This window comes from Lactuca serriola, chromosome 4 (genome assembly GCF_051521515.1).
Source record: "Lactuca serriola cultivar US96UC23 chromosome 4, Lser_US96UC23_V15, whole genome shotgun sequence".
NCBI classification, from domain to species: domain Eukaryota; kingdom Viridiplantae; phylum Streptophyta; class Magnoliopsida; order Asterales; family Asteraceae; genus Lactuca; species Lactuca serriola.
Window position 1 is genome coordinate 95,411,122 of NC_136411.1, and position 24,502 is coordinate 95,435,623.

Here is a 24,502-nt window from a genome sequence, read left to right on the forward strand (position 1 = left end):
TAAAAATCATAATTAATTAATATTGAGTCCGATTTTTATGAAATTTATATTCCCGATATCGGGAAGATGTGTACTTTTGGAATATGTAATTATCTATATATGATGACACGACTTTATGTGCACCATACTTTTAGTTTACGGATGATTTGGCTAATAACAGAATGTGAAATCTTATATTTGCATCCTAGATTGATTAATATTTAGTCTAATATGTTTGTTACGTTACCAATCGGTGACAATTCTCATTCTCCCCCCGTTAAAGAAATTTCATCCCCGAAATTCAACTTCTAGTGCCTGACATAGAGGCACTAATTAGGAGAATCTTAAGGAAACATGTTTTGAAGCATACTCTTAGTTAGTATGAAACAACGATACAAATTAGACTTGTAGAAAGTAAACTAATTTTTCTAAGGTTCTTCTTAGTTTTATTAGTTTTATGTCTTAACGAATGCTTAAGTTTAGTGGTTATAAAGCTTATTTGCATTTAGTTTGCAGGAAAGTTGTTAGTAAGGACGTACCATTTTCTGGGGTAGCGTCTCTCGTTCCAGTGTAAAAGGCTTTTCCCTAAGCATTACCTCCTCGATTCCTTCTCCTCGGCCAGTCTCTCTTGCAGTGTCTAGCTTCTGTACATTCATAATATTTTCGATTACCACTAGTACTGGTCTTTCGGATTGCGTCATGTTTCGGGCTCGTACAGGCCTTAGTAGTGTGGCCCTTCTTACCATAGTTCTTATAGAACAATTCTCTACATTCTCTTTCATAGTGGTATTAGCACTTATTTCACATGGCTAGATCTATGGCGTATTGTCTTGGTGGAGTGGTTGATGGGTTGTTTGTGACTTAAACTCTCCCCAGATATTGTTTCTTCCATGCTGGGTTTTCTAAATCACCATTAGATTTTCTCTTATTGCTTTTATACTTGGGAAGGTCAACCTTCTGAACCATAATACCCTAGCGGATTTTTTGATTGGTCAAGTTAAAGACTAGTCTCTTGGCACTATCATACGTAGTTAACCGTGAAGTAGTGACCACTTCTTGAATAGGTTGAACGAAACCTCATATGTACCTTTCACCCTTTTGTACTCTGGATGACAAGGTTGGTACAAAACTTGGTGAGGTCATTGAAGCGGTTGGTATAAGTTGCAATATTTGCGTCGTTTATGGTGAGATTCTGTAATTCTTGCTCTAGATTCTACATCTCTTCTCTAGGACAAAACTCTTCAGTCAGTAGTTGCTTTAGTCCATCTTAGGAGATGGCATTAGTTGTGTTAATACCCATGGCTTTGGCATGGTTTTTCCACCATGATAATTTTGTATTTGCGAAGGTGCAGACGACAAATCTAACCATGCAGTTTTCAACACAAAAGCTGATCTCAAACACTTACTCCATCTACTCGATCCAGTGAGTCAGTCCAACTACTACTTCATTTCTGTAGAAGGGATTAGGTTTTCAATTCATAAATTCCTTATAGGTACATGCCCTTGGAGGGCCTATGTTATTCCCATGAGAATTGTTAACGTCTGCTCCTTCTTTCTGACCTGACACGACATTCCTATTAGCTTTAAAGTTAGTTATGGTGTCTGCGACACGTTAGGCTATCAATTCCTCAATGGATGCTAGGTCTATGATTGTGTGATCTGGGTCTGACTGGGATTCTAGATTGCTTCGATTTGACAACAGGTTTCGATCCTATGGTTTGTCAGTGCAAGAGAGGGTGTTAGTTGTTGACGTCGTAGATAGTGATGATTATGTGTATGTGTTAGTACAAGAATTCTTAGTAAAAAGTTTATGAATAACGTGAAATTTTTAGGTGGAAAGTTTTGATATTAAAAAGACGCTATCTAACCAGAATGGCAAGGACAGTATACTTTTCATATTGAAATGATTTGACTGATAGTGATAGTAGTGGATCTTATTCCTTAGTGACGAACTCAAGCTTTTTTGGTTCCTTCTAAACACTCGATCTCTTCCCTAGTCTGCTTTTTATTAGTTTCAGCCTCCTTATTCTCATACTATGAGAAATCATCTTCTTCCTTAGCGGGATTTTTTTTCCTCCTTGGTAGGTTCATCTTTCTTGAAGGGATTTGAAGGGTCCCCAGAGGATTCTTATAATGACTCGACTGGTTCTTGAGTTGACCGTTCTCCTTGTGGGGTTCCTCGTCAGGGGTTAAAGAAAATATGGGTGTGGAAGTCTCGAGAAAAATCAATTTCATTGATCTCATGCGAGAGTGGTTCAAATTGATCTTTCTCTGGGAATGGTTTCATTACCTTATTTCTAAGATCTACCATTCTTGCGCGACGACCACGCTATCTTTCCTAAATAGTAAATCGTCAATCTCTAAGTTCAATGGGATTCTCGCGTATTTAGTCTATCAACTACCATATCTAAGATTAGTTGTATGTCGTTCTAACCATAATTAAGCATAGGATCACACTCTATGCTTAGTTGTGTTTCGACCCATATGTTATGCTAATCTCAGATATCGTATTTGACCTGAAATCCTGAGTTTGGGTTTTTATAGATTTCATTGTATGATACAGGTGTTTTCTCATCGAGGGACTGAGTTTATATATAAAACTATATATCTGAAGTGTGTTTTCTTAATTATTGTTTTGTACTTCAAGATTATCAAGTAAGGATCAACCATGTAGAAAAAGTTGGAGGGCATGACCATTTTAGCATATAGTCGTTCTGAAATCAAGCTACCCAAGCAACAAATTCTATTATTGACACATCTCCCATAAGTAGTCTATTAGTAGTGTAATTAATAATAATACTTTTATTTGTAGGTTTGAGAACAAACCTAATCGGAGTATAAGTCCCTAGGCTATAGTCGTAGTTCCTAAGGAAATACTAGTTTACTATAGCCAATACCTCTGATACCAATCTATCACACCCCCGGCCGGTGGCGGAATCACTAAGTTGTACGACGTTAGAATGTTGGGTCACAAATATTGAAAATGCGTTGAACAGTACAAAACAATATGTAGCATAAATGTCACTTCCATTACATATAAAATATTACATTAGAATATGGTTTATTAGAATCTCTAATACAAAAGATACCACTATAGTTAGGCATAACGATAATTGATACTAAGCTTCCAGTAGCTTTATTGATCACCCGTTTTTTCAGGGAGTGCAATCTTCTATCTCACAATTCCCTAGGAATACATGTGGTTTTGAAAAGGTCAACATAATGTTGGTAAGTTCACAGGTTTTATAGTTTGAAAATACTTTTTATACATAGTTATACCAAGCTATAAAAGTATTTTGGCCTCTAAGGTTTTAGAGTAAGATTTTAATGTTTGAAGGTGATACTGCTTTCTTACTCCATTTGATGTTTATTGTATACTACCATAATCTGATTTTAATGGAGTTGTAGAATAGTGGTATGCATTCCCGCCTATCATGCGGGTGACCCGGGTTCGATCCCCGACAACGGTGCCAAAACTTGGTGGGATGTCAAGTCCAATAAGAAAAATACACCCTTTGTTTGCAAATAAAACGTAATATAATGGTAAAAAGGGGTATCGGTCCTTGGGGAAATGGTTGTATTCAATCACCAATGCAATCCAATAGAATAAGTGTAATAAAACTAACTCCAAGAAAACTAAAAAGGGGGTGTTGTGATTGATTGAAAACTAAATGACTTTATAACTAAAAAGCTTGCAATTAAGCAAGAAAAGACCGATTTGTTTATGCTTTTTTTATAAAATCAGAGTAATCTTTTAAAGAAAACGGTTGCGGAATCTGCTCCCAAAACAAGATATGATAATAACTTATCAAAACATTTCTCAAAGAGAATGTATTTTCATTTAATAATAAAACCTCGGGATGTCATGTTTCGATACAAACATATAAGCATAAACAGAACTTACATTCAATTACACTAATGATTTATATCTCCTTTAAATCTCTCTGTGAAATATGTCTTCGTATCGATACCTGTGATACAAAGAAAACTGAGTGGGTCAGGCTTGGGAGCCTGGTGAGCATATAGGGTTTTCATCCCATAATATTATATCATATATTTATAAATATAGAACATTCAAACTTGTACAATTTCACCATATAAAGGCAACTCTTATCCCACCCCATCGATCCTCACAATGACACGATCTAAACTCTTGTATCTAAAATTTACCTCTTTACCTGATCCCTACTCACGGATCTAAAACTATTCTCTTCACCCGATCCATCCTCACGGATCTAAAACTAACATTTTCACCTGATCCATACTCACGGATCTAAAACTACCTGATCCATACTCACGGATCTAAAACTAACCTCCTGATCTGATCCATACTCCCGGATCAATAATTGTACCCAATCCATACTCCCGAAATATGGACAATTAACTATACCTTAATCCTGATTTGATCCATACTCCCGGATCAATAACTGTGCCCAATCCATACTCCCGGACTAGGGACAATTAACTTAGTCTTAATCCATACTCCCGGACTAATAACAAGTTTTATCTCTTTACCTGATCCATACTCCCGGATCCAAAACTAACCTCTTGGTCTAGTCCATACTCACGGATCTAAAACTAACCTCTTGACCTGATCCATACTCACGGATCTAAAACTAACCTCTTGCTCTGATCCATACTCACGGATCTCATCTACCCATGTCCTACCCAACATATTTGTAGATATAAATTACATATACAGTTTAACTCATTAAAACCTATATAGTTCATGCATTCCACCAATATCTCAAATAAACAACAATATATAAACACATACCACATATTTCGTAGCAAATACTTCATACTTATGTGTTAGAAGAAAGTAACCACACACTCACACATATAAACAACAATATACTTAATACACTCAAACAATACTTGTATTATTATCGTGTTTAGGAAAGGGAGTATACACTCACTTGATTAGAAGATGATCGGACAGCACTACGACTTGTAGAAGTAGTATTCTTCGGTAGATCTGGAAGATCTTCACAAAAACCGGGCTCCTCGTGGGTAGAGCTTCGGCTCGGGAATCGCACTTCTCGGGATCTTCGGGGCCTTGGGACTTGCTTCGGGGCTCGGGAATGATACCGGGGCTTCGGGATAATTCTTGCACGAAAAACGATGCAAAAACGCGAGAGAAAGAAGAGAAATGAGCAAAGGAATAAGGCAGCCTCGACTTCCTTTTATAGGGGGGTGAAACCCACATTACGCTGGGCCTAATCTTAGGTTACACTGGGCGTAACCTAGATAAGCCCGGTGACTCTCCCCTTGGATAATATCGAAAATTTATATTTAAATTTAATATCGAAAATATTTAATAAACTTCAAAAATTCATATCTTCCTCATACGAACTCCATTTTTGACGTTCTTTATATCCCCTCGTAGGTGAGACTACGCTCTACAACTTTCGTTTAGACTCCGTCGGCTAATTTTGAATTTATTTTTATTATTTATTTTTAGTAGGTCGGGACAGGAAAACTCCGTTATAAATTCATAACTTCTTCATCCGACGTCCGTTTTCACCTATCTTTTTATCGTTTTACTAATATTAACGAGATCTTCGATTCTCGTTTAGATTGTTTCGGCTAAAAACCGCTCGATCTCAAATCGAGTATTCGGGCTGCATACTACTAAGTTGAAACTTAAAAAAATCATAACTTCCTCATACGAAGTCAGATTTGGACGTTCTTTTTATGCACGCTCACGGTTTAACGAACTCTACGACTTTCTTTTAGATTGCTAAGGCTAAATATCGCTCTAACGTAAATTCACTATTTACGTCGCGTTGTGTCGTGCCGGTTCTGTCGCGAAACTTCGACAGGTCATAACTTCTTCGTTATAACTTGGATTTCGGCGTTCTTTATATGCACGGAAACCTTGTGACATATACTACAACTTAGTTAAGATTAATCTTTCTAAATAATCTTCCATCAAAAAGTCATTTTTGATGCTTATCGTCTCTAATTGACTGGCCCGGATCTATGGACGTTACATTGAATTGGCTAATTTGGAATTTATTTTTAGCCCTTATTTTTATACGTTGAAATGATTTTGCGAAAATCATATATCTCTCGTACAGAGTCCATTTTTGGCATTCTTTGTTTCATCGGTTTTGTGATGAGGAGTACTTTGATTCTCCTTTTGGTGACTTTAGCCTAAAATTAACCGTTTGTTGTTGTAAATTTTTTGCACGCTATATTTTTATATTTTATAAAAATCATAATTAATTCATACGAAGTCAAATTTTTATGAAATTTATATTTCCAGGATCCGGAAGACGTGTACTTTCGGAATATGTAATTATCTACATATGATGGCACGACTTTATGCGCACCACATTTTATTTTTTGAATGATTTGATTGATAACGGGATGTGAAATATTATATTTTCATCTTAGATTGATTAATATTTAGTCTATTACGTTTCTCACATTAACGATTGGTGACTATTTTTGAAATTGTCACACATGACAACAAATAGCACCATTGGACAATCTTTTAGAACGTGTTGTACACAGTTTGTTTAAACAACGAGATGGTTCACTGTTGTTTGCTCACCGTTATTTGATCAGTATTCCGACGATTAAGTTTTGGACACACTTATATGCGGATAGTCACATAGGCTGGTGGAAATGTGATATAAGTTATATATTGTGTGCTCATTACATACTACGCTTCTAATAATAATATTTACTTTACTGTAAAAATTTTGCATGACAACATATCATGTTGTAGATCTCATTATTGATAGAGCGTAGAGGTGATGATATCTGATGGACGGTTGTGCCGACAACCTTCAACACTTATGTATTTGACTGGAGTGGCATGGCTGGCGGATCCGTTTATCCAACTTGGGCAGAGTGTGATACGATATAATTGTGTTTGAATTACATTACCTAAGTAATAGTAATTCATAAGATAATGTTATTTTATGATTACTTAATTTCAACATTTTGTGTAGCTTTACATCCAAATCATTATACCATATGCTCACTGGTTTTTTGGGTGCTTTGGATTTAAAGACATTTAAAATGACTATATACGATAGTCACTGGAAGAACAAATATTTTTGTAGAAGAAGAGGAATGGTTTATTGGTATGTGATACCACATCTACAAACTACTAGTGAGTATCTACTACTGGGGTACCGAACCAATCGATGCAATCTTATTAGAGAGTTTCAACATGACCCTCGAAAGGGCCCCAGATGTAACACAACAGATTGACAGTAGAGGGATTGTGGGGTGTTTTGTGTTGGTTCCTGGAGATGTTGATCTCCATGAATTCATATTATATAGAGGGGAAAAGTGGTCAAGTGGCTATGTCATTTCGTAAACTATTGACGGCATTTTTTTGGGGGTACAAGAACAAATGTCATTTGAACATTGTAATATTACTTAAAACAAATTCTTAAGTTTATGTATTTATTAGTTTTTTTTTTTTTTTTTTTTTTTTTTTTTTTTTTTTTTTTTGTTAATTTTAAGATTATAGTTCATTTTTAGATTTTATAAAAACAAAACTTATACAAAAAGAACAAAACACATTTTACACATAACAAAAAAAAAAAAAAAACTCTATCCCGAAACAAGTGTCCGAAATCCTACTTCGGTTTTTCAGAGACCTCTCTAAAGTGATATATTCCCGACAAAATGGTTATTTTACAAAAAAATAATCATTTTTTTTCAAATTATTCATTTATATGGGTTAGAATACTCAATTTCTCTGTGTTATTTAATTTAAAAGCATTTCCAATATACAAACATACTTTATTATCTGATTATTTATAATAATTTTTCATAAAGTTTCACCTAATCTTTTATTCCTTATATTATAAAATTTATCCATCCAAATCAAACATATTTTGTATAATTTAAAAGTATTTTCAATATAATCATTTGGTTTGTGGTGACGTAGTAAAACATATGAAATATATGATGTATAACTTATTGATCAATGTTCAAATTTTGACACTACTCGGTCCTGTGGCCATAAATGTTTGTCGGCATTGACTCCAAAACATGAAGTATCCTCTTTAATAAATTAAAGTTTTTTTTTTGTCACTTGTCACACTCTCATGCATTATACAAAATGTCATTTTGTCATAATTTTGAGATATTTATTTTTCATTTGTCATTTACTTCACTTTTTATTTTTGAATATATCCTTAATTTAGTTTTTATAAATTAACCATATCATAATAACTATATTAATTTTAAATTTTAAATTTCAAACTTCAATCGAAACTTTAAATAAATTTACAATTGAAACGTTTGTATTTAACATTTTGTTATAATTAGACATTTGATACACGAGTCAGATAACTAAACACATAATTTTAATTTATTTTTTTCATTTTTTTTTTATAATTCTTACTTATTCCAAATTTCAAATTCAAATAAATTTGCTGTTTAATCATTCGTATTTAACATTTTGTTGTAATCAACCCGTATAGTATACAAGTATCACAACTACTAACCTCATATTTGTAGCGAAAGATTATTCGGCGTGCAAAAACAGGGCAAAAAAACCCTTGTTAGAAAGTTTCTTTTCCAAAATAAAAAATTAAAAAATAAAAGTATTTTCAATATCAATAACATACTCTATTCTCTAATTATTTATTACTAACTTTTCAAAGAGATTAACCTAATCTTGTATTCCTTAAATTATAAAATTTACAAATTATATGGATCCAAAACCAAATATCCCATCGACTCAAGATTTAAGTTAAAAGTTTCTTGGACGAAACACAAAGAAAAGATATTATCCTAACCCAAAAGAAGACGGCAGCCTTAGAAATCACCGCCACTGATTAAATATCGGAATCCAACGACTCTAATTTCAGACCCTTCATCAACTTTTTATTGACACGTGTCATATTTTCGTCCGTTTGTTATCTAACAACCCGTAGCGTTAGCCTTCCTTTTCGTGAAGAAACCTTTTCTTATCCTATAAATCCACCCCCAAATCCATCGTCTTCCTTCATCCTGCAATCATCTTTATCTTCAAAGCTCTGACTTCTTCAATTCTCCCAAGGTATTATCTTTTTTATTCTTTTATGTTTGTTTAGTTTTTGAACAGTTTATTTTCAATCGATTAAAGGTTATTATTGTTTTTGATCTGTTTGTGGCTTTTGATTTAAGATATAACCTGATGTTGTAATTAACACGATTGATAGTGTCTTAATATGTTTTAATTATGGTTTCTAGATCTAATCATCGAATTTATTAACGATCTGTTATAGTTTCGTGTTTTCGATCGTTTTTCAACAAGTCAATTCCAAAATCGATGTTATTGTATAAAAGCTTCGAACGACGATTTTTTGTAAATTAATTCACGATCTAAGTTTTCAATTTCAGAGAATAAAGTTGTTGATTTGTTTTTGAATTGTAATCTGATCTCTGTTTCAAGTACGATATGAATTTGTTTGTTGATGAATTGATGATAAAACTGTTTTCGTTTTCTAATAATTGTTTCGTTCTTTTTTTAACAGATGCAAATCTTCGTTAAGACCCTTACTGGTAAGACCATCACTCTCGAGGTCGAGAGCTCCGACACCATAGACAACGTCAAGGCGAAAATCCAAGACAAGGAAGGGATTCCCCCAGACCAGCAAAGACTTATCTTCGCCGGAAAGCAACTCGAGGACGGCCGGACTTTGGCCGATTACAACATCCAGAAGGAGTCCACCCTCCATCTCGTCCTCCGTCTTCGTGGAGGTATGCAAATATTCGTCAAAACTCTTACCGGAAAGACCATCACTCTCGAGGTCGAAAGCTCCGACACCATCGATAACGTGAAAGCAAAGATCCAAGACAAGGAAGGTATCCCCCCAGATCAGCAAAGATTGATCTTCGCCGGAAAACAGCTAGAAGACGGCCGTACCCTCGCCGACTACAACATCCAAAAGGAGTCAACCCTCCATTTGGTCCTCCGTCTCCGTGGTGGCATGCAGATCTTTGTGAAAACCTTGACCGGAAAAACCATCACCTTGGAGGTGGAGAGCTCCGACACCATCGACAACGTGAAGGCCAAGATCCAGGACAAGGAAGGAATTCCCCCAGACCAACAGAGATTGATCTTCGCCGGAAAACAGCTAGAAGACGGCAGAACCCTCGCCGACTACAACATCCAGAAGGAATCAACCCTCCATTTGGTCCTCCGTCTCCGTGGTGGTATGCAGATTTTCGTGAAGACATTGACAGGGAAGACGATTACTTTGGAGGTGGAGAGCTCCGACACCATTGACAACGTGAAGGCGAAGATCCAGGACAAGGAGGGGATCCCACCAGACCAGCAGAGGTTGATCTTCGCCGGAAAACAACTTGAAGACGGCCGGACTTTGGCGGATTACAACATCCAGAAGGAGTCGACGCTTCACCTTGTGTTGAGGCTGAGGGGAGGGATGCAGATTTTCGTGAAGACATTGACAGGGAAGACGATTACTTTGGAGGTGGAGAGTTCTGACACGATTGATAATGTGAAGGCGAAGATTCAGGACAAGGAGGGGATCCCACCGGACCAACAGCGGTTGATCTTCGCCGGAAAGCAGCTGGAGGATGGGCGGACTTTGGCGGATTATAATATCCAGAAGGAGTCGACTCTTCATCTTGTCCTTCGTCTTCGTGGTGGAAATTGAAGGTTTGGTTTGGTGGTGTTATGAAGGTTGTTGATGAATGAATTTGTGTATGTTTGAATGTTTGTGTTGATTGAAACTCTGGTTTGATGGTTTGAAGTGAATAATTGTTGAATAAAAAAACTTTGGTTTTCTGTGAAATTGATTAAGTCATGTTATTTTAATTGTTCATTGTCTTTGTGTTGTCAAATTGCGCATTTGAGGTTAAGTTTTTGGTAACGTTTTGAACCCAACCAAATATAATACAATTCTTATCTAATTATCGGATAATTAAATATCCAATTTTCATCAAGTTGGATATGTCCACTTATAAGGCATTTATAACTATAATATTTTCAATTATAAATATAAATATTTGTCGGTTGTAATTGCACACAAATTGGATAACAGTTAGATATTTTATTGAATCAAATCTAACACAATAATCGAAATAGATATCCATTAGATAAAACTAAACCAATTTAATATCCTAATTAAAGGTTATTTCCCTATATAATTCATGAGTTCGAAGTCATATTAATTTGCAGTTTTGGTCTTTTACATATAATTTTTGTAAATCCACTATTAATTACACTTTTAGTTTTTATTTCTATAATCATATTTATGGTATATTTTATCTTCTTACTACTATAATTATTTTTTAATTTTTTTCATAAAAAATTGAGAAGACAAAAACTTGCTCATTTTGAAGATGTTACAAAATAGTAACAACAATAAACAATAATCTATATAATTATATGATTAAAGGCGACATTAACTTAACAACCACATTAGTTACGGTAGAGACTAGCTTAACTATAAATAAGAGCTTTAATTCGTTGTAGAGCACCACAAAAAACAGAGAGTGAGAATTTGTAATAGAGGGTTGTTTTTTCTTTTCTTGAGCTAGTAAGCTCCTTCTTTAAAAAAAAATTTGAGAAGACAAAAACTTGCTCATTTTGAAGATATTACAAAACAGTAACAACAATAAACAATAATCTATTAATTAATGATAATCTGATTAAAGGCGACATTAACTTAACAACCACATTAGTTTTCTAATCTTAACTATTTTATTGTTTTCTAATCTTAACTATTTTATTGTATATACTATTAATTGTTAAATAGCTGGTGATCAGAAATTTTTTAAGATTTAGATTTCTGCCACCAATTTTTCTAGGTTTTAAACATTTGTCACGACGCTTTTCAAATTTTAAATTTAACCCCTTTAATCCTCATCGAATGACTTCTTCAACATCTTTCTTTTACAGACTCTCTTGCCCAATGACTTCCAATTGTTTCCACTGCCTTCTACTACTTTCATCTACTTTTCGCACCGCTCATTCGAAAAGTTGTCACCTTTGTCATCAAAATTCCTCTGTGTTGTGTGTTAACGGGAACGAAAAAAAGGGAGGGCGGCCGCCAATGCACCACCGGAGAAACCAGCGCCATTGCCGAAGACTACCGAAAAAAACTTTGTAGGTTAAACCATTTTTCCTATTTCTGATTTCTGCCTTAAGATTGGCTACACCATCGATTGAATCTTTTCAATTACACAGTATTGACAATCGGAAGACATGTGTAGAAAGCTTTTTCGATTTTCAGATAGATGAAGGTCGATTGCAAAATTGATTTTCTTTTTTCACTTCTGGTTTTAGGTATTACGTTTTTTTGTCCAACACACTTCTACACTTCTGTGAAATTGATTGTCTTTTTTCGCTTCTGGCTATGTATTTTTTTTCGTTGGAGTTCCAATTTGACGGAATTCATTTTGGTTATGGTCCGATGAAACAACGGAATATGTACGGGTTACCGATGTTTCCTTTTTCCTTGAGGTGACGCAGTTCGCATAGACTGCAATAGATGGTATCGGATTTTTCTTGTACTCAATTGCTTATATCCCCATCTTATTCCATGTTTTCCCAAAATAATTTATGTGTTTGTATACTAACAAATTCTAATGAGATTTTGTTGTCCTGACATTAATCACTTGTTCATGTCTCTTTGAAGAACTGAAACCCCAATACCGGAACGGTCGCTTGGTACCACCACCCAAGAGCGTTGGATCGGATCAATTAAAGGAAATATGAACTTAATTTTCTAACCTTAGACTCCTATTTTAAAATTAGTGTCTATAGACAAAAAAAAAAACAGAGATTAAGAAACATTAATTATTTTTAACTTTATTAAATGCAATGACAATCATACATTTATGTTGTATTTAATTCTATCATTTTGTTGCGTTGTATTTAATTTTATCATTTTGTTGCGTTTAATTCCATTGTAGGTTAACTAATAATTAGGGGTATTTTGATAAAAATAATATTTGTTTTTAGAATTAGGCTATTATTATAGGAAAGATCAAAAAAGAAACATAAACTATTAATATGAAACAAAAATATATTTTATTAGAACGGAGTACTCATATCAACTATTTTACTAATAGTTTTATCATCTTAGTTGGAACTTAAATGCTTAAGCTTTGTTTAAAAAATATATATACATCCTTTTATCTTAAAATATCAGTGATACCATTAGATCAAACTTAAAATATCACTGGTTTCTCTCCCTGGATAATAATGACACAGGTAATCATCCAACCCACTGAGTCAACCCGGTCATTTATGTAGCAGATCAGATGGATAAATAAGTATTAGTTCAAATCTTTAAGAAATAGTTTATATTTTTTTATATGAAGTGATTGAAGGCAATTTTAATAAGAAATATTTTCCAAACAATAAAAGAAGTCTAAAAAGGCTTTTAACATTTGTTGCTAGTATTAGAAAACTAATATTTATATTTCGTCGCATAAGAAACTTTTTGAGTGTCAGTCCCAAGCATGAATCAGTAGGTCAACATCATTGACACAAAAAAAAAAAAAAACAAAAAAAACAAAAATTGATAGCACTCTTGGATCAATTTTAAAGATTCCGGCTTAATACATGATCTTTATTGTTGTGATTACTAACTATGATCGATTAATTTAAGATGGTGATAATCTCAATATAATCAATAATTCAATGTAACAAAAAGTCAACGTTAATCATCTAAGGGCAAAAGAGGCAAGAATATTACGATACCCAGTAAAGAATTGCTCCAGCCATGTTGACTTTATTTAGTCAAAACAAAAATCATATCAAATAAAATAGAGCAACATACCCTAAGAAGTTATTATTGAATACCTAAACCGCCTTTGTTTTGCAGGATTTGGCTCCAGAGAATACTGTACAGCAAGGTCTGAACATATCAGAAAACAAATTGCTGAAAGTAAAATGACTGATTTGCCCATACCTTGATGAATCAATCAATTATCGAAGTGAAATCCATAAACCGTTTTCATCTTCTGTATAGGTGGAGGTAGACCTTAAGGGGGATTATAGTATCGGGGTCGGAATTAGAAGCAATCGGGAAGGGTTCTTTGATGCTTCGCTCAATTTCTTAGGATTTGTACTCGATAGTCGATGATGTTTCACCCTTGCCTGCACTGATTTGGTGAACACCTCTTTAAATCATATCAAACCCTTCTACAAAAGATACTTTACCTGATGATGAACAATTTTTGTGTTTACCAAAGAAAATATGGACACCCCCGCTAAGCCATCATTCTTCTTTTTTGTATCAATTGCATTCATGAGTTGTAAAAAAAGAACATTATATCGCGAAAATTTCCAAGTTTTTGAAGCGTGGGAAGGAGAAATTGATTTTTGGAATTCGTTGATGCAGATGATCACTTGAGAATCGATATAGGGCTTGAACTTTAGAAACCGTAAAATTAAATTTCACCAACATGGAAGTCGGCTTTGACTTCCCATCCATCCGCAACAATCGATTTAGGGCTTATTGCTCCATGTATATAACCGATTTGAAGTATCTGTCGAATTAAACTCATTTACTGAGTGTGTGTTTGTTCATAAAATCAGAACCGATGACGGGATTGAAGCGAATTGAAAATAGGAAAAGGAGATTGAGGATATTTGGTTGAAAGAATTCGGTGGGCGGAACTACATGGAAGGAACTTGAAGAAGGAGGATGCGGTGGATGATCGGTGGATGGATTTTAACCCCGGAAGCGGTGCTTAGCTATTGGACGATGGTGGCGGTGACACCTAATAAAAGCAAAGTCGAGACGCTATCAAGAACAGATTAAAATAATAATAATAATAATAATAATAAATGACCAATAGGAGGATGGAACTGTTCCTAATGGAACACAAAATTAGTCTATATATAATATTTTATTTTTCTAATTAATTTATAAATAAAAAATAAAATAAAAAATAAGTAACCTAATTTAGAAGGCTAATTAACTGATGATTTTGTTCATATAATAGGAAAATGATTTAGTAGGCTAATCAACTGTTGATTTTGTTCATATATATATATATATATATATATATATATATATATATATATATATATATATATATATATATATATATATATATATATATATATAAATTCATTTTGTTAAACATGTTCACATATTATCTTTACGACATGCTATATAAATAGTTTTAATAAGTTAGATGATATATAATGTACAAAAAAAAATAATTAAATATGAAAAAAAAAGGAGCCTTCCCCACCACATCTCACCACAAGCTACAATACCTCTACCACCATTAATATCATATTCACCTCCGCTACCGACACCACATCCTCATTTCTTTAATACAAATTTGTATTTTATATTTTCGTGACTCGTTTATTTGCATTTGAGTTTTTTTCTTTTGGTATAAAGTAGGTCCGAACCCATCCATTCCATAATTACCATGTCATCTCTTAAATAAGTTTTAAGATAAAGGGTGTTTATGGACACCTAGACCTAGACCCGATGGTGTGTGTGAGAATGATCATTTATTTTTTTGTCTGTTACGTCATCATTTACATCTCTTTTATTTCCCTCACCAAAAACGGAAAAGAACTTTCACTCTTTTTAAGATTTATAATTTAAAAAATTGATATAATTTTTTAAAAATAATTAGTATACATAAAAATTAATTAAAATTAAAAACACTTCATTCAAATAAAAATTGCATAAAAAGATACATTAAAATAAGCAAGATTTACAAAAAAAAAGCAACCTAAAAAACATAATTAATATCCGAAATTAAAAAAAATTCAAAATACGTCACTTGGAATCGCCGTCCTCATCATCTTCGTCATTCTCGTCATCGTCATTCTCATCATCATCATCAGAATCCTCGCCCTCGACGAAGATATCTGAATCTTCATCTGATTCGTCAAACAAATCATCGTTTCAACACTTTGCCAGTGGCTGGCTATGAGCCCTGTAAACGTGCTCCACCAAATCTGCACGAAAGGCGTGATGAATGTCGCGATGATATACTTCACTTTATTTGCCCTATACTCTTCCGTACCAATGGCTACTCCTTCGACATTTGGCAAAACTTCATTTTCGTTGTATCGGTATCACTTTTTCTTCGGCTTCAAAAATCATATTATGCAATATGATGCACACATACATTACGTGTTGCAACCTTTTCACTTCATATGATCGTGCCCTAACTGCTAGTACTTGTCTACGCCTCTTGAGTACACCAAATGCTCGCTTCACGTCCTTCCTAGCTGACTCTTGTGTCTCTTTAAACTTTTTTTTTCGTCATTCGGATATGTAAACGATTTCACAAAAACAGATAAGATAGGATATATACCGTCAGTAAGATAGTACCTACACTTATATACATCATACGACTTTCCAAGGTAGATATTGTTGAATATCGGCGACTGGTCAAAAACATTGATGTCGTTGTTTGCACTAGTTGGACCAAAAAATGTATTTCATATCCAAAGATCATGTTATGTGATTGCTTCTAAAACAATCGTCGGCTCTTTGTGTCTTGCATGTACTAACCACACAATGCATGCAATCGATTCTAACTGACATTTCTAGAAACTTATGCTTGCTTTCATACAACGTGTATAATTGGTAGACATCGTTGATAGTTGGTTTGCGCAAATATCGTTGCCCATAAACCAAAGTAATAGCTTTGGAGAACACATATTCCCGTATGGTACGTTCGGACATCCTCAAATACTCGTCTATTTGGAAGATTTTTTTTAATCTAATAAGCTATAAACTAATTTATATATATATATATATATATATATATATATATATATATATATATATATATATATGACTTTTAAAAAATGATTTTTTGATGGTAAATATTTTTAAAAGTGCTTATTAGCTCCTCAAACACCTTATAGATTTATTGCTTTAAAAAAATCAATAAACATTTTTCATAACTCAATCTCAAACTCCCATCGATAGACTAAAATTGCCTCAAATAAGAAAAAACGATATGGGTCAAATCTATAAATGCTATAATTTTATTAATTTGGTCTTTTAATATGTCAAAATTATATTACACCAATTGGCTTCATTTAAATTTTTAGCTTGGTTTTTTTGGGAAAATGGTAGAGCTTACAACTCCAAACGGAAATCGCGTAGAATGCGGTGGTTTAAAGCCACCGGGAAATCAAAACAGTGGCCGATATAAAACAGGAGTCTCAACCATCCACCATTCCAAATTGCTTCTACATTACCCTCATTCAATCCATTCCTCCATCTCCATCGTCTCCGATCGCCGATTCTTTCTTCCGTTCCTGTCAGGTAATCCTTTCATCTAATTTTCATTCTTCTTCTTTTCTTCGCTCTCTTCCATGATATTCGTTGTTCTAAATCTGTTTTTGTTTGATTACTCTTCAATTTCTACGACGTTTTTATGAGATCAACCAAACGATGTTTATCTTCTACAATCATGGAATCAGATGTTGATTATGAAAATCGCAAACGATTTTGATCACATTTCGTTGTTAAATAATGTTTGAGTTGGATCATCGGTTTCTTCGTTCAGATCTTCACATTTTCCTTAATTAGTTTTTATCAAAGTAGCTCAGATTTTTCGTTTTGCTGCAATTTCCGGATGTTTTCTTCCTAATCCGATTTTGGATGCGTTATCTTTCTTCATTATTACCGGAAATTAAGATACAATTACGCTAATGATTTTGATTATCAATTAATCACGTAAACTATTGTTGAAATTGATTAGAAACGAACGAACACTGAACACATCTGAATTTGTATTGGGTTTAAAGTTATTTTAGAGTAATTGTGTTGTTTTCAGTTGTGTTCTTCTGTTCAACACAAAGAAGGCTGTTTGCTTGCGTGGTTGTGGCCTCCAATTCTAGCACTCAAGTTTAATGTCTGAGCTCGACATCCAGATTCCAACTGCCTTTGGTATGTTTTTGATGATTATGAGTTATTTGAAAATATATTGAAGCATTAATTGGTGAGATTTGTGATTGAAGATCCATTCGCTGAGGCAAATGCTGAGAACTCAGGTGCTGGGTCAAAGGAATACGTTCATATACGTATACAGCAACGCAATGGTAGGAAAAGCCTGACCACTGTTCAAGGCTTGAAGAAAGAATTCAGCTACAACAAGATCCTTAAAGACCTTAAAAAGGAGTTTTGCTGCAATGGTACTGTTGTTCAAGACCCTGAACTTGGCAAGGTCTCTCTTATTATCATCATCGAGTAAAATCTCCAAAAAGAAAACATGTTTAATGATGTCAGATGTAACGAAGGTAATTATTTTTATAGGTTATCCAACTTCAAGGTGATCAAAGGAAGAACGTATCCACCTTTCTCGTTCAAGTAATCATCTTTGTTATTACAAATACTTTACAAACATATATTTTAGAGTAAATTATAGGAATAGTCCCTATCGTTTAGAATAATTTGCATGTTTGGTCCCTGACTTATTTTTTTAACTTAGAAGGTCTCTACTATTTGTTTTTGTTATGTATTTGGTCCATGTCTTACCTAAAAAGACTATTTTTTTGCTTGATTTTTTAATATATTTAAATAAACACACCCCCAACCCCATCCATTCACCTTACCTTACCTACCCCACAATTTTTTTCTATTTAAATAATAGTATTTTTAGGTAAGACAGTGATCAAATGCGTAACAAAAACAAACAGTAAGGACCAATCACGTAACAAAAACAAATAGTAGGGACCTTCCGAGTTAAAAAAATAAGTTAGGGACAAGCACGCAAATCACCCCAAACCATAGGGACCATTCATATAATTTACTCTATATATATTTTCTAATTTATATGTGCATTTTGCCAGGCTGGCATTGTGAAGAAAGAACACATCAAAATTCATGGTTTTTAAATAGCGACGGCGGCGACATAACATTTTTCTGCTTGCAACTTGTGCTGTATCTAAGCGATATTAGCTCTTTTGTGTTGCTTGTAATTTTTCATCATCTGCTCAAATCTTCTTTTATTTATTTATTTATTTATAATAATAATAATAATAATAATAATAATAATAATAATAATAATAATAACCCGATGTTAGAAATTATAGATTGTAAAATCTTGAAAATAAATAGGTCGCGTGTAAGTATGGTTCACGAAAGGGCGATCTTTGTTTCTTGTTGTGATTATGTAACGGGGAATATTTATCTAATTCTAATGTACATGGAGTTTTTTACGTTTGTTCCCATGCCTTCTGTTTGTATGTTTTTTCATGAATTACATGATCTTATTTGTATGTCACCACTGTTTTGGAAACTTCTGAAAAAATGGACAGTCATAGTGTTGTTTTGTTGATTGCTATTTCTTCAGCATTATAGTGTTGTATTATTGTTTAATAAGTAAAAGTTATTTTCATACACAATCAAATGTGTCGAATCATTCCCAAATCCAAAGCAATATTTCAAATTTGATACGAAGGTGCAGCCGACCCATTTGCGTTTTTTTGCATAAAAAGGTGTGTTTTACTGATTAAGAGACAATGGTGCACCTCCATGATCATTGTGAATTAGAGTCATTCGGAGGTAAGGACGGATTTTGATTGCATCTAATCATCTATTATAATTGCATTTTATAATATTAAAAAAAGATATAAACATTTTTATTTTTATTTGAAGAGACAAACACCATATGTGATAATATATATAAAAAAGAACCACACCCACCAAAAAACTAACGTGAAAGAAAGAAAGAAAGAAATCAAAAAGAGGGTTCAAACTTACACTGAAATCATACAAAACTCCGAAATATTGAAGCGTTTCAAGCGTTGAAAATGCTATTATTTTAAACTAGTGTAGTATGTTTTTTTGGAAGTTGACAATTCCATGGACCGGTTGCCATTTGTAATGTTTCAATATTTTTTTAACCATATCATTGTTTTAAAGAATTGTATGTTTTTTTTTATCAAGTCTTCAACATCCATTGTTTTGCCACCTAAGAGCCGATTAGTTGAATTAAAACGGATGATATGAGCTGAGATATCGGTCCTATGAATATGTTCCTGTGGGCCGAACTGCGCTAAGATCTTATTCCATAATTTTGTTATCGCCTTGAGGAGGCATGATTCAAATTAAAAAAGAACGTCTAGAAAGGTACCTTATGCGCCTTTGACAAAAGATTTTTTTTCCTCTCTCTTAATAATTTATCTGATAGGAACATGCTAAACAAAATGAAAATAGTTGTTTTTTGTCGGAATGGGACACGTTGACACAATCCCCTTTTTTTTTCTCCCTATTATGCAATTTTTAGGTGTACTCATTTATTCCAAACATATTTCCATAAGTAGACAAAAGGTTGCATGTTGGTAGAACACAAACCATATGCTATTCAGCTTGAGCATTATTCAAGTTTTTTTTTTGTTTAAGAAATGCTTCTTTAGAAAGCTGGAAGTTATAGAATATGGAATTATACGCGTTATGTTAGACAATGTGTTCTTGTTGATAGAACTGCATTAGAATTGATTCATGATTATCACCGTATATAATACAATTGTGAGAATTGGGGATCCCATTACCACATTTAGAAATGAAGGATCGTAGAAAGTTAACGCTTCATAATATGCAAATCCTCACGATTACAATGTCCGAATATATACAAGAGTTGTTCCACTTAATGAAAAGAATTCAAGAAGAGCGTAGAGTGAGTGCAACACTTGAGGAGCAAGTTGAAATGAACGATATTGCAATAAACTTAATTGAAAGTTTCATGCAATTGTTTGAAGTTCACATAGACATTTCTCGGTTCCAATGTACGAAATTCCCAAGTATACATGGGTATTACATGTAAAGATAATGTAATTTGATTTTGAAAAGTAATATGTAGCTTGTTATGGTTTTCATGAAGGACATTACTTTTCATTTTCATTAGTTAAAGCAAAACTCAAAACAATTCACATCTTTCTTTGTAAACTCGATTTGATATGGATAAAAGTTCACATCTTTTTTGATGCGGATAAAAGTTCGGGGTTGTTGTTTGAAGATTATGACGGTAAAGAAAGAGGTTGGTAAAGCTTTCTTTGTGAAGTGTATTTGATGAACTTGTTTTCAGATGAATATGCTAATAGCTTAGTACTAATTATTGGTTGTAATGAAAGAAATAACATAAACAAAGCTTGTATTTGTGTATTTGTGAAACTTTGTGTCCAGAATGTACATTATCTAGTATGGAACAGGCATAAGGCATAAGTACTCTAGAATGATTATGTGTTGAACAAATTTGGTATTTTCCAAAGCGGGGAAAAAATAATTGTGATAATTACCTAATTCATAAATGGTAGTTTACTATTGGAATGAGTCGTTTTTTTGTCAACTTTATCAACTACTCCGATTTCATTAAAGACTCGCTTTTTGGGTTTTTTGTTTGTGTACTTCCCTCTTTATTCAATAAAATTCCATTTTACTCTTACTATTATATATATTTTTATATTTTTATACTAACTAAATTCATTTCCTATTAACTCTAATATCACATATTAAACTCGTAATGTTTGTATAATATTCTTAACAAGTTTTAAAATTTTAAAACTAAAACATAACAATTTAGGTTACTTTAGAAAAAATCTTTATGATCTAAGAAATATTATAGGATGATATTTCTAGATAATATATAATCTTAAAGGGTCACACTATCAACAACTTGATGTTAATGTATTATTTAAAAGAATTTGATTCTTGATAAATATTTATATTTCTTGTATTTAATTGGAAAAATTATTATTTTGTGGAAATAATATTTTACCAACATAAATTAAATTATTGTTTTTAAGAAATAATAATAAAATAAAACATTAACTAGTTATATTTGTAAAATATAAATATATATCATCTACATTTATTTGGACACTTTGAATAACCGTCTAGTTAGTATATGTAACTAGTTAGTTGGAAGTTTGAGTTAAAAACACTGTTGATCCTTGACTTCTTGCACAAAGTCGTAGACCTCTTTAAGATGTAATGCTTCTTTGTGGTCTTGCTTCTTACATCACATACTTGTCATAAAAGGGACACTTGTCGACTTGTTTAAGGTATGATGCTTTAGTATATGTGTGGTAGTATATAGAGGAGATATGATAAAAAAAAAAAAAGCTAGGTAGTTTTTTCTTACACTTCTCCTTTTTTCTCCCTATAAGTCATGGGTTTCCAAGACTTCTCAGTTTGAGTGTTTATTAGTTGTTTCTCCTTAAGACTTAGTATTTATTATATGTCTTTAAGGTTTAAGAGCAACTAAATATACAAGGACTAGCATCCAAATCAAGTATAAGAATTGTTGGTGTTTCTAACTAAGGTAAAGTTCTACATTTACATTCTTCATTAACTTCCAACTTCCTAAGAGGATCAAAATTTTCAAAGGTTGTAGCTCTTTCTTCCTATAGTTGGTATAATCTTTCAATGCTTTGCAAAATTATCCTAGGTGGACTAAAATGGTTTTAAGTTTATTCACAATTTTAAAACTTCCAATGCCGTTTTTAGTGTTTTTAGAAACCAATTTTTAAATAAAACCCAACAACTTTTATATCTATTTAAAAAAAATAAAAGAATCATATATTTTTATTTCTAGTATTATAACTTATTTATTACACTAAATGTTGTTGTCGATCAATATTTCTTTTTAAAAACATAACATATGTGTACAAAATGACAAATTGGACGATGAGGCTTTATAAAATAATTCACAAAGATGAGAATGATGTAGTTAATTTAACAAAAAAAAAAAAAAAAAAGCTTTTGAAAAATGGTCAATGGAGAAAGTTTATGATAATTTTTTGTTAAATAAAGTTAGTTGAAACATAATATAACAAAAACAAAATGAAAAAACTTAAAGACAAAAGAAGTGTCAATGACTATATAATACAAGAAAAAATAACCGAACCAAGAAGAATGGTCAAATAGAATAGTGTTAAACTGTTAAGTAACATGTAAGCCAACATTACAATCATTACATGAAAGATCATAAAAAGATATAACTGATAAAGTTAGCTAAAACAAAAATCAACCATCATACAAAAAACAAAACAACAAGTTTAATATTTATTTTATTACACATTGCTTTGCTTGTAGTTCTTGGTGTCCAAAACTTGTTTTCCACACATTGCACAAACACCTACACCCAAAAATCATTACATCACATGTCATTCAACAATCTAACACCCCATTTGTTATTCATGACATGACCCGACATAACCTAACACAGTCACACAGACAACATTGTACTGTGTTTGATATGTATTGTACCGTGACCTGATGGACTACCATTAGAATTTTATTTTTTTTTATCCCAAGCAAAAAAGATATGACAAGGAGGGACAAGGACACACTATAAATATTTTGTATGTGTAAAAGACGTTAATGCCCTTGGTTTTGAAAATGATTCTAGAAAGTTTTTGGGGGTAGTGTACCTTTGGAGTAGGCGCATGTATGGCAATACTTGCCATTTTGGTGGACTTGTTGCTTGCATATGATGCACTTGGTTGTTCCTAATGGTGACCATCTACAAAAAAAATATAATAAACAAATAAAATAAAATAATTAGTGTTTTCACATATGTATAATCACATTTTATAAAATATATATCTATATTGTATAATGAAAGCATAATGCCATAATCATCAATGTAGCAATTAGCATGCTTCAAATAAACAAGTTCTTAGCTAGAAAAATAACCAAATTGAAGGTTTTCAATACTCCCATGGATAAACGATTAACACATACCTAAAACCTATACATTCTACCTGATTCCTAATCTATGTTGTTGAAAATTGAAATAGAATTTGGTGTTCTGAATGGAAACCATAAGTTTTTGGGTTTTTAACTTTGACTAACATCGATCTTAACTATGGAACAAGAGGTTCTGAATGAATCGGTAGGTTTTCTGGGATCTTGAAAATATAATTGAAAAAAAAATAACAAGAAACGAAGGAAAAAGTTACCTGTTTTTCTTGGAGAGAAGCTTGTTTTCGTTGATCTTACGACCACCGCCTTCGGTGGTGTTGCTTGCTCCTTCTTTCCACTTATCTGGCACAATTACTTTCGACAATTTCTTCTCACCTGTTTCAATTTCGTCCCCAAACATTAAAACCCTAGAAAATTCTTAACACGAAATTGAATTTTACATAACAAGATTATTGGGAACACACTTAGATTTATTGGGGAAATCAAAGTAAGACATCAAGAATCAAAAGAGAGAGGACTTACACTTCTCGCAAACCATCGTAGCTGTGAGATTTCCGGAGAGTAAAAAAAAAGGAAGAGGAGACCGAGAGAGGATGAACAAATATTCACGTTGCTTAACCCCGTTGGGAAGAATTATTCCGAACGGACTAAAATGCCCTTTCTCTATATACGTTTTATATTTATATAAAAAAAAAATTAATTCAAAAGACTAATAATTAAAACTTCTTTTAATTAATTTTTACAAACTATATTCAAAACGTTTAATTGTTTAATATTTTTCATAGATTAAATTGCAAGTGACCCATGTGTTTTGGGATAGAATTTGGTTTTCATTATTTTTCTTCTAAAATTTGGGTTTGGTAGGAGAATAAAAGAGCACA

General features: G+C 32.9%; 3 protein-coding genes and 2 long non-coding RNA genes across 5 annotated transcripts; 3 read left to right on the forward strand and 2 right to left on the reverse strand.

Annotated features, from left to right (window-relative positions):
• Positions 1–8,878: 8,878 nt before the first annotated feature.
• On the forward strand, positions 8,879–10,757 carry LOC145102135 (polyubiquitin 4). Its single transcript, XM_079039495.1, has 2 exons — positions 8,879–9,016; positions 9,474–10,757. Exon 2 carries the CDS (start codon positions 9,474–9,476, stop codon positions 10,617–10,619), a length of 1,146 nt encoding a protein of 381 aa, XP_078895621.1. The 5' UTR covers positions 8,879–9,016; the 3' UTR covers positions 10,620–10,757.
• A 1,073-nt stretch (positions 10,758–11,830) lies between these two features.
• Positions 11,831–12,815, forward strand: LOC145100254 (uncharacterized). The gene is made up of 2 exons (XR_013704930.1): positions 11,831–12,461; positions 12,606–12,815. It is a non-coding gene; the product is annotated as an uncharacterized LOC145100254 (long non-coding RNA).
• Positions 12,816–13,523: 708 nt separating this feature from the next.
• LOC145100255 (uncharacterized) lies at positions 13,524–14,682 on the reverse strand. Its single transcript, XR_013704931.1, has 2 exons — positions 13,887–14,682; positions 13,524–13,818 (listed from the first exon to the last, which is right to left on the reverse strand). It is a non-coding gene; the product is annotated as an uncharacterized LOC145100255 (long non-coding RNA).
• A 3,068-nt stretch (positions 14,683–17,750) lies between these two features.
• Positions 17,751–19,120, forward strand: LOC145100256 (protein translation factor SUI1 homolog). Its single transcript, XM_079037598.1, has 4 exons — positions 17,751–17,861; positions 17,933–18,138; positions 18,228–18,281; positions 18,764–19,120. The coding sequence occupies exons 1-4, from the start codon at positions 17,825–17,827 to the stop codon at positions 18,806–18,808; spliced, it is 342 nt and encodes a 113-aa protein (XP_078893724.1). The 5' UTR covers positions 17,751–17,824; the 3' UTR covers positions 18,809–19,120.
• Positions 19,121–22,812: 3,692 nt separating this feature from the next.
• LOC145102136 (postsynaptic protein-like protein) lies at positions 22,813–24,283 on the reverse strand. Its single transcript, XM_079039496.1, has 4 exons — positions 24,144–24,283; positions 23,879–23,996; positions 23,348–23,439; positions 22,813–23,052 (listed from the first exon to the last, which is right to left on the reverse strand). The coding sequence occupies exons 1-4, from the start codon at positions 24,157–24,159 to the stop codon at positions 22,988–22,990; spliced, it is 291 nt and encodes a 96-aa protein (XP_078895622.1). The 5' UTR covers positions 24,160–24,283; the 3' UTR covers positions 22,813–22,987.
• Positions 24,284–24,502: the final 219 nt, after the last annotated feature.